The 12,546-nt window shown below is 49.1% G+C and overlaps 1 protein-coding gene across 1 annotated transcript in view; it reads right to left on the reverse strand.

Moving 5' to 3' along the window:
- Positions 1–12,546, reverse strand: part of LOC110536299 (zinc finger SWIM domain-containing protein 6) — an 81,865-nt gene that overhangs the window by 9,397 nt on the left and 59,922 nt on the right. The window contains exons 6-10 of the mRNA XM_036936212.2: positions 10,195–10,365; positions 8,717–8,863; positions 8,354–8,500; positions 6,961–7,221; positions 3,284–3,419 (exon numbers count right to left, since the gene is read on the reverse strand). Of these exons, the coding sequence (XP_036792107.2) occupies positions 3,284–3,419; positions 6,961–7,221; positions 8,354–8,500; positions 8,717–8,863; positions 10,195–10,365 (862 nt within the window). The remainder of the gene's footprint in view (positions 1–3,283; positions 3,420–6,960; positions 7,222–8,353; positions 8,501–8,716; positions 8,864–10,194; positions 10,366–12,546) is intronic.

Below are 12,546 nucleotides of genomic sequence, written 5' to 3' on the forward strand. Positions count from 1 at the left end.
GTCGCAAGAACCACTGGTTGATGCTTATTTATAAAACCCTTTTAGGCCTCATTCCCCCCCATCTGAGATATCTACTGCAACCCTCAACCTCTACATACAACACCAGTCACATTCTGTTAAAGGTCCCCAAAGCACACACATCCCTGGGTCGCTCGTCTTTTCAGTTCGCTGAAGCTAGCGACTGGAACGAGCTGCAACAAACACTCAAACTGGACAGTTTTATCTCAATCTCTTCATTCAAAGACTCAGTCATGGACACTCTTACTGACAGTTGTGGCTGCTTTGTGTGACGTATTGTTGTCTCTACCTTCTTGCCCTCTGTGCTGTTGTCTGTGCCCAACAATGTTAGTACCCTGTTTTGTGCTGCTACCATGTTGTTATTGTGTTGCTACCATGCTGTGTTGCTGCCTTGCTATGTTGTTGTCTTAGGTCTCTCTTTGTACTGTTGAGTTGTCTCTCTTGTTTAGATGTGTGTTTTGTCCTATATTTATATTGTATTTATTTATTTATATATTAAATAAGAATTTGTTCTTAACTGACTTGCCAAGTTAAATAAAGGTTCAATAAAAATGGTTTAAATTTTGTTGTTCAATGCAATGGCACAGAAGCGGCATCGTCTATTCCACATAAAAACGAATCCATTGCTAGTGTAAAGTACGTCACACTGCTCACTTCCTCCCATACCTAAGAGCAAACTCGGGACCTCTGCCTTGTTAGCACACGTGACCGCCCCCCTTGATGCGTTTTACCAGTCGGCGTCCGGCGAAAAGCTAGCTATTCACTGGCACAAGAATGAAGACACTTAGCCTTGACTTGAATCCATTTAACAGTAAGCCATAACACACCATCAGTCCCAAGCGACTGATGAGGGCAGCTGTGGTGTCAGATTGGTCCTGTGGCACTATAGCGCCCTGTCACAGCAGGGTGGGATGCTTTGATAGAGAGAGAGAGGGGGAGAGGAACATATATTGTCCCGAAGCCACTCTTGCGTTGTCTTGGCTGTGTGCTTAGGGTCGTTGTCCTGTTGGAATGTGAACCTTCACCCCAGTCTGAGGTCCTGAGCGCTCTGGAGCAGGTTTTCATCAAGGATCTCTCTGTACTTTGCCCCGTTCATCTTTCCCTCGATCCTGACTAGTCTCCAAGTCCCTGCCGCTGAAGAATACCCCAACAGCATGATGCTGCCACCACCATGCTTCACCGTAGGGATGGTGCCTGGTTTCCATCTCTGCAAGCGGGCTGTCATGTGCCTTTTACTGAGGAGTGGCTTCCGTCTGGCCTGATTGGTGGAGTGCTGCAGAGATGGTTGTCCTTCTGCAAGGTTCTCCCACCTCCATAGAGGAACTCTGCTGCTCTGTCAGTGACCATAGGGTTCTTGGTAACCTCCCTGACCAAGGTCCCCCGATTGCTCAGTTTGTCCAGGCGGACAGCTCTAGGAAGAGTCTTGGTGGTTCCAAACTTCTTCCATTTAAGAATGATGGAGGCCACTGTGTTCTTGGCGACCTTCATTGCTGCAAACATTCTTTGTTACCTTTCCCCATATCTGTGCCGACAATCCTGTCTCAGAGCTCTACGGACAAATCCTTCGACCTCATGCCTTGGTTTTTGCTCTGACATGTACTGTCAACTGTGGGACCTTATGTATGGGGCGGCAGGGTAGCCTAGTGGTTAGAGCGTTGGACTAGGAACCCGAAGGTTGCGAGTTCAAACCCCCGAGCTGACAAGGTACAAATCTGTCGTTCTGCCCCTGAACAGGCAGTTAACCCACTGTTCCCAGGCCGTCATTGAAAATAAGAATTTGTTCTTAACTGACTTGCCTGGTTAAATAAAGGTAAAATAAAAAAAAATAAAATAAAAAAAAATGTAGACAGGTGTGTGCCTTTCCATATCATGTCCAATCACTTGAATTTACCACTGGTGGACTCAAATCAAGTTGTAGAAACATCTCAAGGATGATCAGTGGAAACAGGATGCACCGGAATTCAATATCGAGTCTCATAGCAAAGGGTCTGAATACTTATGTAAATAAGGTTTCTGTTTTTTACATTTGCAACAATAAAAAACTGCTTTTGCTTTGTCATTATGGGGTATTGTGATGTCATTATGGGATATTGTGATGTCATTATGGGATATTGTGTGTAGGTAGATTGATGAAAAACATGTATTGAATCTATTTTAGAATAAGGCTGTAACGTAACAACATGTGGAAAAAGGGAAGGGGTCAGAATACTTTCCGAATGCAAAATAGATAGAAGTGAAAGAGAGCAACTATATATCCAGTTATTTCATAGTCTGGTCCTGGTTTCTGGTGAACATCAGTGAGACTACTGAACTCTTTACCTCCTGGTTTTCACCCTCAGACAAAGTAAACACTTCACAAACGTCATTTCACTTCCCCAATCTATCCATCACAGGAGCTGCTGGAAGCCTCTTCTCAAGACATCTTCCTGATATACAAAAGCTCCCCAAGCCACGCAGACTAGCAGTGGAGGCTACATGGAACAGTAATTTCACACTAGCTGGATACCAATCTTCATTAATTCAGGTGATATTCCAACGCCCCTGCACTAGTGAAATCAGCAGGGTGTGTGTTCAGTACATACACACTACTTCCTTGAGCTGAATAGAACTCCTTAGCACTAAGCAGTGGTTTGAATAAGGAGAGGCTGTGTAAGTCTATCATAGTGTTCTAATGGGTTGATAAAAGCCAGTCCTTTTACCTGGCCTCTATATTTAACCAGCAGCCCCTGTCCCGTGGGAGTGGGAAGGTATACGCTGCTATCATATTAAACCAGCACCACATTGAACACATTTATTATGTGACAGACAGACAGACACCCAGGTCCCTGGAGTAGCTAGACGTGGCCACAATATTCTACCTCAACCTCTCCTTCCACAGGGCTGGGTGGGGAGAGAGGTGGGTTGGGAGGGCGGAAGGCGAGGCCTGACTAAGGTATAGTTTAGGCACTACTCAAGCCAAAGTTTTTCGGCTTGCATATTTCAGTGCCCAATGATACGTGACGTAGCTCTCATTCATTGACAATCATTAAGCGTCGCCAGTGTTAGCAGTGTTCACAAAGCATCTCAATGAGAAGCCAATGGCAGATAGGTTTTGGTGTTAGCCATGTAGCTGTCCTGACACTGTTGACCAGGTGTGTGAGAGCCATCTCATAACACAGTCATTAAAATCTCGTTAACATCATTCATATTCACTGATCCAGCTCCCCCTTCCAAAACAATATCAAAACAGAGCCACTCCGCAACTAATAATAAAAGAGAGCCTCACCGCATGGCTCTGAGTGCAATCTTGTACGCCAGTTCAGCGTCGTGAGGTAGGAGAGAGGTGAAGAGGTAGCGGGTGAAGGTGTGCATGGGAACACTCTCTCTGTGGACAATCTCTCCGTGGCCGCTGTACGGCCCACCTGGAGGTACAAGGAGAGAAGAAGAACACGAGACAGAAGACACGTGGTTCAGACAGGAAGTCAGGTTGAAACAGTTCACTGATGGAACAAAGACAGAAATATCAGTTGCAAAAACAGGAAATGCATTTAATTTAACGTTGGTGGAGTTAAGGAGAATGTGTTAATTGCTAAATTGTAATTACTTCGCCACAACGGCCTATTTATTGCCTTACTTCCCCAATCTTACCTCTTTTTCTTCTAAAGATGATGCACAAGAAAGCCCGCAAACAGTTTGCTGAAGACAAGCAGACTAAGGACATGGATTACTGGAACCATGTCCTGTGGTCTGAACAGACCAAGAAACTTATTTGGTTCAGATGGTGTCAAGCGTGTGTGGCGGCAACCATGTGAGGAGTACAAAGACACGTGTGTCTTGCCTACAGTCCAGCATGGTGGTGGGAGTGTCATGGTCTGGGGCTGCATGAGTGCTGCCAACACTGGGGAGCTACAGTTCATTGAGGGAACCATGAATGCCAACATGTACTGTGACATACTGAAGCAGAGCATGATCCCCTCCCTTCGGAGACTGGGCCGCAGGGCAGTATTTCAACATGATAACGACACCAAACACACCTCCAAAACGACCACTGCCTTGCTAAAGAAGCTGAGGGTAAAGGTGATGAACTGGCCAAGCATGTCTCCAGACCTAAACCCTATTGAGCATCTGTGGGGCATCCTCAAACGGAAGGTGGAGGAGTGCAAGGTCTCTAACATCCACCAGCTCCGTGATGTCGCCATGGAGGAGTGGAAGAGGACTCCAGTGGCAACCTGTGAAGCTCTGGTGAACTCCATGCCCAAGAGGGTTAAGGCAGTGCTGGAAAATGATGGTGGCCACACAAAATATTGACACTTTGGGCCCAATTTGGACATTTTCACTTAGGGGTGTACTCACTTTTGTTGCCAGCGGTTTAGACATTAATGGCTGTGTGTTGAGTTATTTTGAGGGGACAGCAAATTTACACTGTGATACAAGCTGTACACTCACTACTTTACATTGTAGCAAAGTGTCATTTCTTCAGTGTTGTCACATGAAAAGATATACTCAAATATTTACAAAATGTGAGGGGTGTACTCACTTTTGTGATATACTGTATATACACTGCTAAAAAAAATAAAGGGAACACTTAAACAACACAATGTAACTCCAAGTCAATCACACTTCTGTGAAATCAAACTGACCACTTAGGAAGCAACACTGATTGACAATACATTTCACATGCTGTAGTGCAAATGGAATAGACAACAGGTGGAAATTATAGGCAATTAGCAAGACACCCCCAATAAAGGAGTGGTTCTGCAGGTGGGGACCACAGACCACTTCTCAGTTCCTATGCTTCCTGGCTGATGTTTTGGTCACTTTTTAATGCTGGCGGTGCTTTCACTCTAGTGGTAGCATGAGACGGAGTCTACAACCCACACAAGTGGCTCAGGTAGTGCAGCTCATCCAGGATGGCACATCAATGTGAGCTGTGGCAAGAAGGTTTGCTGTGTCTGTCAGCGTAGTGTCCAGAGCATGGAGGCGCTACCAGGAGACAGGCCAGTACATCAGGAGACGTGGAGGAGGCCGTAGGAGGGCAACAACCCAGCAGCAGGACCGCTACCTCCGCCTTTGTGCAAGGAGGAGCAGGAGGAGCACTGCCAGAGCCCTGCAAAATGACCTCCAGCAGGCCACAAATGTGCATGTGTCTGCTCAAACAGTCAGAAACCGACTCCATGAGGGTGGTATGAGGGCCCGACGTCCACAGGTTGTGCTTACAGCCCAACACCGTGCAGGATGTTTGGCATTTGCCAGAGAACACCAAGATTGGCAAATTCGCCACTGGCGCCCTGTACTCTTCACAGATGAAGGCAGGTTCACACTGCGCACATGTGACAGACGTGACAGAGTCTGGAGACGCCGTAGAGAACGTTCTGCTGCCTGCAACATCCTCCAGCATGACCAGTTTGGCGGTGGGTCAGTCATGGTGTGGGGTGGCATTTCTTTCAGAGGTAGCCTGACTGCCATTAGGTACAGAGATGAGATCCTCAGACCCCTTGTGAGACCATATGCTGGTGCGGTTGGCCCTGGGTTCCTCCTAATGCAAGACAATGCTAGACCTCATGTGGCTGGAGTGTGTCAGCAGTTCCTGCAAGAGGAAGGCATTGATGCTATGGACTGGCCCGCCCGTTCCCCAGACCTGAATCCAATTGAGCACATCTGGGACATCATGTCTCGCTCCATCCACCAACGCCACGTTGCACCACAGACTGTCCAGGAGTTGGCGGATGCTTTAGTCCAGGTCTGGGAGGAGATCCCTCAGGAGACCATCCTCCACCTCATCAGGAGCATGCCCAGGCATTGTAGGGAGGTCATACAGGCACGTGGAGGCCACACACACACTACTGAGCCTCATTTTGACTTGTTTTAAGGACATTACATCAAAGTTGGATCAGCCTGTAGTGTGGTTTTCCATTTTAATTTTGAGTGTGACTCCAAATCCAGACCTCCATGGGTTGATACATTTGATTTCCATTGATCATTTTTGTGATTTTGTTGTCAGCACCTTCAACCATGTAAAGAAAAAAGTATTTAATAAGAATATTTCATTCATTCAGATCTAGGATGTGTTATTTTAGTGTTCCCTTTATTTTTTTGAGCAGTGTATATATATATTTTAAATGTGTTTAAAAAGAATGGAGAATGATTGCGTACAGTATACTTGTGTGTGTTTTTAAGTAGCTAGACGGTAGCTTTCATTGTTTCCTCCTCCTAGTCCAGACGAGAAAGGGTCACGCATCACAAAGCGCTCTCCATGACGTGTTGAATGGGAGACTAGGCCTCCCTCCCCTTGCCTCCGCTGGGTTATTTTACACTGAACAGGCCCTCCAACCACAACACACCCACTAGTCTCTCTTAGGCTTTACAACCTGGGACTCAATTACCAACTAGGCCAAAGGTAGTTGGTTGTCCTAGGCAGAGGCAGAAGTTAGGGTGGGACTGGCAGTTTGAGTGCTGGGTCTCCGAGATGGCCACCATCTCTCCCACAACCAAACCCCAGCAGTCACATTCTGTCCCAGTACAAGATTATAGTATAATCTGTCTGTGTCAACACAATGTCCCCGGTGTTACTTTGTGAGGCGAGGGAAGGAGAAACTATGGAGGAGGAGAGAGACTTGGAGAGAGACTTGGAGAGAGGAGAGAGACTTGGAGAGAGGGAAGGATAAGCTATGGAGAGACTAGGAGAGAAGAGAGGAGAGAGACTAGGACTGGAGAGAGGGAAGGAGAAACTATGGAGAGACTAGGAGAAGGGAGGAGAGAGAGACTAGGACTGGAGAGAGAGAGAGAGAAGGAGAAACTAAGGAGAGAGGGAAGGAGAAACTATGGAGAGAGGAAATGACAGACTAGGAGAGAGAGGAAGGAAAGAGAAAAAGCCCTTTCTGCTTTCACAGCTACAGTAACACACATATCCAACGCAACCCTATGGAAGATTATTGTACACTTTAACCAATAGTGTGTCCTCACTCTCTAACAGGAAGACGGCTTGCTTGCGGAAGATCTTGACCAGCATGTCATCCAGCTCCACTTCCTGCAGCTTGGCTAATAGCTGCTCTTCGTTGCGACACACCTTCTCCTGGGCATACAGCCCGTCAGGCATCACCCTCTGCTGGCCTAAGCCAATCAGAGCAGTCTCCACAGCCAGCGCCACGTACGATTCCCCCTCGCCTAGCAAACGCTGCACTGGAAAACGCTGCAGCTCCGCACGACTCACCACGCTGGAACAGTCTGAGAGAGAAGAGAAAGAGAAAAACAAGAGAAAGAGGGGAGAGAGAGGTCAATGTTCAATAGTCAGTTTATCTGTTCTTTGAGGTTTGGAGGTTCCCTCCTATTCCACACCACTGAGGGTCAGGCCGTCCCAAATAGAACCCTATTTCACACCACTGAGGGTCAGGCTGTCCCAAATAGAACCCTATTCCACACCACTGAGGGTCAGGCTGTCCCAAATAGAACCCTATTCCACACCACTGAGGGTCAGGCTGTCCCAAATAGAACCCTATTCCACACCACTGAGGGTCAGGCTGTCCCAAATAGAACCCTATTCCACACCACTGAGGGTCAGGCTGTCCCAAATAGAACCCTATTCCACACCACTGAGGGTCAGGCTGTCCCAAATAGAACCCTATTCCACACCACTGAGGGTCAGGCTGTCCCAAATAGAACCCTATTCCACACCACTGAGGGTCAGGCTGTCCCAAATAGAACCCTATTCCACACCACTGAGGGTTAGGCTGTCCCAAATAGAACCCTATTCCACACCACTGTGGGTCAGGCTGTCCCAAATAGAACCCTATTCCACACCACTGAGGGTCAGGCTGTCCCAAATAGAACCCTATTCCACACCACTGAGGGTCAGGCTGTCCCAAATAGAACCCTATTCCACACCACTGTGGGTCAGGCTGTCCCAAATAGAACCCTATTCCACACCACTGTGGGTCAGGCTGTCCCAAATAGAACCATATTCCACACCACTGAGGGTCAGGCTGTCCCAAATAGAACCCTATTCCACACCACTGTGGGTCAGGCTGTCCCAAATAGAACCATATTCCACACCACTGAGGGTCAGGCTGTCCCAAATAGAACCATATTCCATATATAGTGCACTACCTTTGACCACAGTATTTGGGACAGGCCCGAGATCTCCAGATACTTTTTTTCCATATCACTGGGCCAAGCTTAGGGTATGCCTTGACTATGTTTGACTAGGAGAGGAGAAAAGAGAAAGACAAGAGGAATGTGAGCGAATGGTGAGGGGTGAGAGGTGGAGGAAAGGGACCATCTGAGTGAGGGAGATGAGAAGAAAAGATTCAAAGAAAAGTAGAGAGAGAGAGACAGAAGACTAGATGAATATGTTTAGTACCTGAAAGGTCAAGGCATGTGTTGGCCCCCTCCTCTGCCCCCCGTCCCGTCTCAGTGAGGGTGCTGAACAGGGTGCCGATGGGATCCAGAGGGTGACCCACCCAGCCCTCCATGTTGGTTATGGAGGTGATACCTTTATGGAGCAGCTCTGTCACGAACAGGACAACATGTAAACTACCGCTCACAACCCTTTTAGGCTGCAGCAATGTCCCAATTAACAACACTGTGTGCCTCAACTATTTATTGTAAAAACGTTTTCAGCAGGTATAAGTCCCATTAAATTGGTGGACAACGCTTTAGTACTTAATGGGGGTATAGAACGGTGGTATAATATTCATATTTGGTCACTTAAGGGCAGTCTGACCTTTCTTATGTCTGCGGAAATGCTCCAGCTGCCTCTGCTGCTGCCGCCGTAGTGTATTCACCACGGCAATGGCCAATCGCAGCGCTTCACGGGGGTAACCATGGGAACGCAGGGCGTCCACCCGAGCACACGCCGTGGGAACGTGTTCTGAGAGCGAAAGAGACAGATGCTGCGTGTCTTGATCACATTATATAAGGCTTTTGGCTTGTGACCACTCATATTGGCAAAGGGCAACAAACACACACACACAGACGCACCGTCCACAGACAGTCACAACGTCTAACCACACACAGTCACAACGTCCACACACACACACAGTCACAACGTCCACACACACACAGTCACAACGTCCACACACACCGTCACAACGTCCACACACACACAGAGAAATACCGCCCACACACACACACAGAGAAACACCGTCCACACACACACAGAGAAACACCGTCCACACACACACAGAGAAACACCGTCCACACACACACACAGAGAAACACCGTCCACACACACACACACACACAGAGAAACACCGTCCACACACACACACACAGAGAGAAACACCGTCCACAAACACACACACTCACACTGTCCACACACACCGTCCACACACACAGAAAAACCGTCCACACACGCAACCTTCCATACACACACACAACCACACCCTGATAGTCCACACACACCCCGACAATCCACACACACACCGACAGTCCACACACACACACCGACAGTCCACACACACACACCGACAGTCCAAACACACACCGACAGTCCACACACACACACACCGACAGTCCACACACACACACCGACAGTCCACACACACACACCGACAGTCCACACACACACACCGACAGTCCACCCCCCCCCCACCACCTTCCCCACACACAGACCCCCACTGTCCACAGACACACCCCCACCACCCCCACACATATACGTCAAAACAAACACATACCATCCATACACACACCCACCGTCCATCGTCTACTCACACACACACACCCCGCCCACACCCCCCCCTCACTCACACACACACACCCAGCCCCCACACTCCCCTCCACACACACCTCACCCCCCCCCCCACACACACAGCCCCGCCCACCCACCTCGCCCCCCCCTTCCACACACATATACATACACCGTGCCCCCACACCCCCCTCCACACACACCGCACCGCCCCCACACCCCGCACACAGACACAGCCCCCCCACACACACACACAGCCCCCTCCACACATCGCCCCCACACCCCCTTCCACACACCCCGCCCCCCCCACACACACATACATACACCCCGCACCCCCACACACACCCCGCCCCCACCCCACACAGACACCGCCCCCACACCCCGCCCCCCCACACACACTGCCCCCCCACACAAACACCACCACCCCACACAAACACCATCCACACTGTCCTCTTTACACACCCATCATCCCGATACACACACCCCAAAAAACACACACACACACACACACACACCATGCCACATGGGCCATCCGCGTGTGTCGAAGAGCGAGCCGTCCTGGTTGTCGTGGTAACAATAGTTGGCGTAGAGGCCACTGGCGATAATGTGCTGCAGGTGACGGTCCTGCCAATGGAGGTCACATGCCTCGATGGCCCGCGTGAACACCGTCCTGTGGGGACGCAACTCTGACAGGAGAGAAACTAGCATTAGATTGAGGGGAGGGAGGGAGAGAGAAACTAGCATTAGATTGAAGGGAGGGAGAGAGAGAAACTAGCATTAGATTGAAGGGAGGGAGAGAGAGAAACTAGCATTAGATTGAGGGGAGGGAGAGAGTAACTAGCATTAGATTGAGGGGAGGGAGGGAGAGAGAGAAACTAGTATTAGATTGAGGGGAGGGAGGGAGAGAGTAACTAGCATTAGATTGAGGGGAGGGAGGGAGAGAAACTAGCATTAGATTGAGGGGAGGGAGGGAGAGAGAAACTAGCATTAGATTGAGGGGAGGGAGAGAGAGAAACTAGCATTAGATTGAGGGGAGAGAGAGAGAGAATCTAGCATTAGATTGAGGGGAGGGAGAGAGAGAAACTAGCATTAGATTGAGGGGAGGGAGAGAGAGAAACTAGCATTAGATTGAGGGGAGGGAGGGAGGGAGAGAAACGAGCATTAGATTGAGGGGAGGGAGGGAAAAACTAGCATTAGATTGAGGGGAGGGAGGGAGGGAGAGTAACAAGCATTAGATTGAGGGGAGGGAGGGAGGGAGAGTAACTAGCATTAGATTGAGGGGAGGGAGGGAGAGAGAGAAACGAGCATTAGATTGAGGGGAGGGAGGGAGAGAGAGAAACGAGCATTAGATTGAGGGGAGGGAGGGAGAGAGAGAAACTAGCATTAGATTGAGGGGAGGGAGAGAGAGAAACTAGCATTAGATTGAGGGGAGGGAGGGAGGGAGAGTAACTAGCATTAGATTGAGGGGAGGGAGGGAGAGAGAGAAACGAGCATTCGATTGAGCGGAGGGAGAGAGAGAAACTAGCATTAGATTGAGGGGAGGGAGAGAGAGAAACTAGCATTAGATTGAGGGGAGGGTGGGAGAGAGTAACTAGCATTAGATTGAGGGGAGGGAGAGAGAGTAACTAGCATTAGATTGAGGGGAGGGAGGGAGAGAGAAACTAGCATTAGATTGAGGGGAGGGAGAGAGAGAAACTAGCATTAGATTGAGGGGAGAGAGAGAGAGAATCTAGCATTAGATTGAGGGGAGGGAGAGAGAGAAACTAGCATTAGATTGAGGGGAGGGAGAGAGAGAAACTAGCATTAGATTGAGGGGAGGGAGGGAGGGAGAGAAACGAGCATTAGATTGAGGGGAGGGAGGGAAAAACTAGCATTAGATTGAGGGGAGGGAGGGAGGGAGAGTAACAAGCATTAGATTGAGGGGAGGGAGGGAGGGAGAGTAACTAGCATTAGATTGAGGGGAGGGAGGGAGAGAGAGAAACTAGCATTAGATTGAGGGGAGGGAGGGAGAGAGAGAAACGAGCATTAGATTGAGGGGAGGGAGGGAGAGAGAGAAACGAGCATTAGATTGAGGGGAGGGAGGGAGAGAGAGAAACTAGCATTAGATTGAGGGGAGGGAGAGAGAGAAACTAGCATTAGATTGAGGGGAGGGAGGGAGGGAGAGTAACTAGCATTAGATTGAGGGGAGGGAGGGAGAGAGAGAAACGAGCATTCGATTGAGCGGAGGGAGAGAGAGAAACTAGCATTAGATTGAGGGGAGGGAGAGAGAGAAACTAGCATTAGATTGAGGGGAGGGTGGGAGAGAGTAACTAGCATTAGATTGAGGGGAGGGAGAGAGAGTAACTAGCATTAGATTGAGGGGAGGGAGGGAGAGAGAGAAACTAGCATTCGATTGAGGGGAGGGGGAGAGAGAGAAACTAGCATTAGATTGAGGGAGAGAGAAACTAGCATTAGATTGAGGGAGAGAGAAACTAGCATTAGATTGAGGGGAGGAAGGGAGAGAGAAACTAGCATTAGATTGAGGGGAGGGAGGGAGGGAGAGAGAAACTAGCATTAGATTGAGGGGAGGGAGGGAAAAACTAGCATTAGATTGAAGGGAGGGAGGGAGGGAGAGTAACAAGCATTAGATTGAGGGGAGGGAGGGAGGGAGAGTAACTAGCATTAGATTGAGGGGAGGGAGGGAGAGAGAGAAACGAGCATTAGATTGAGGGGAGGGAGGGAGAGAGAGAAACGAGCATTAGATTGAGGGGAGGGAGGGAGAGAGAGAAACTAGCATTAGATTGAGGGGAGGGAGAGAGAGAAACTAGCATTAGATTGAGGGGAGGGAGGGAGGGAGAGTAACTAGCATTAGATTGAGGGGAGGGAGG

This window comes from Oncorhynchus mykiss, chromosome 11 (genome assembly GCF_057628025.1).
Source record: "Oncorhynchus mykiss isolate SJ-2025 chromosome 11, ASM5762802v1, whole genome shotgun sequence".
Taxonomy (NCBI): Eukaryota; Metazoa; Chordata; class Actinopteri; order Salmoniformes; family Salmonidae; genus Oncorhynchus; species Oncorhynchus mykiss.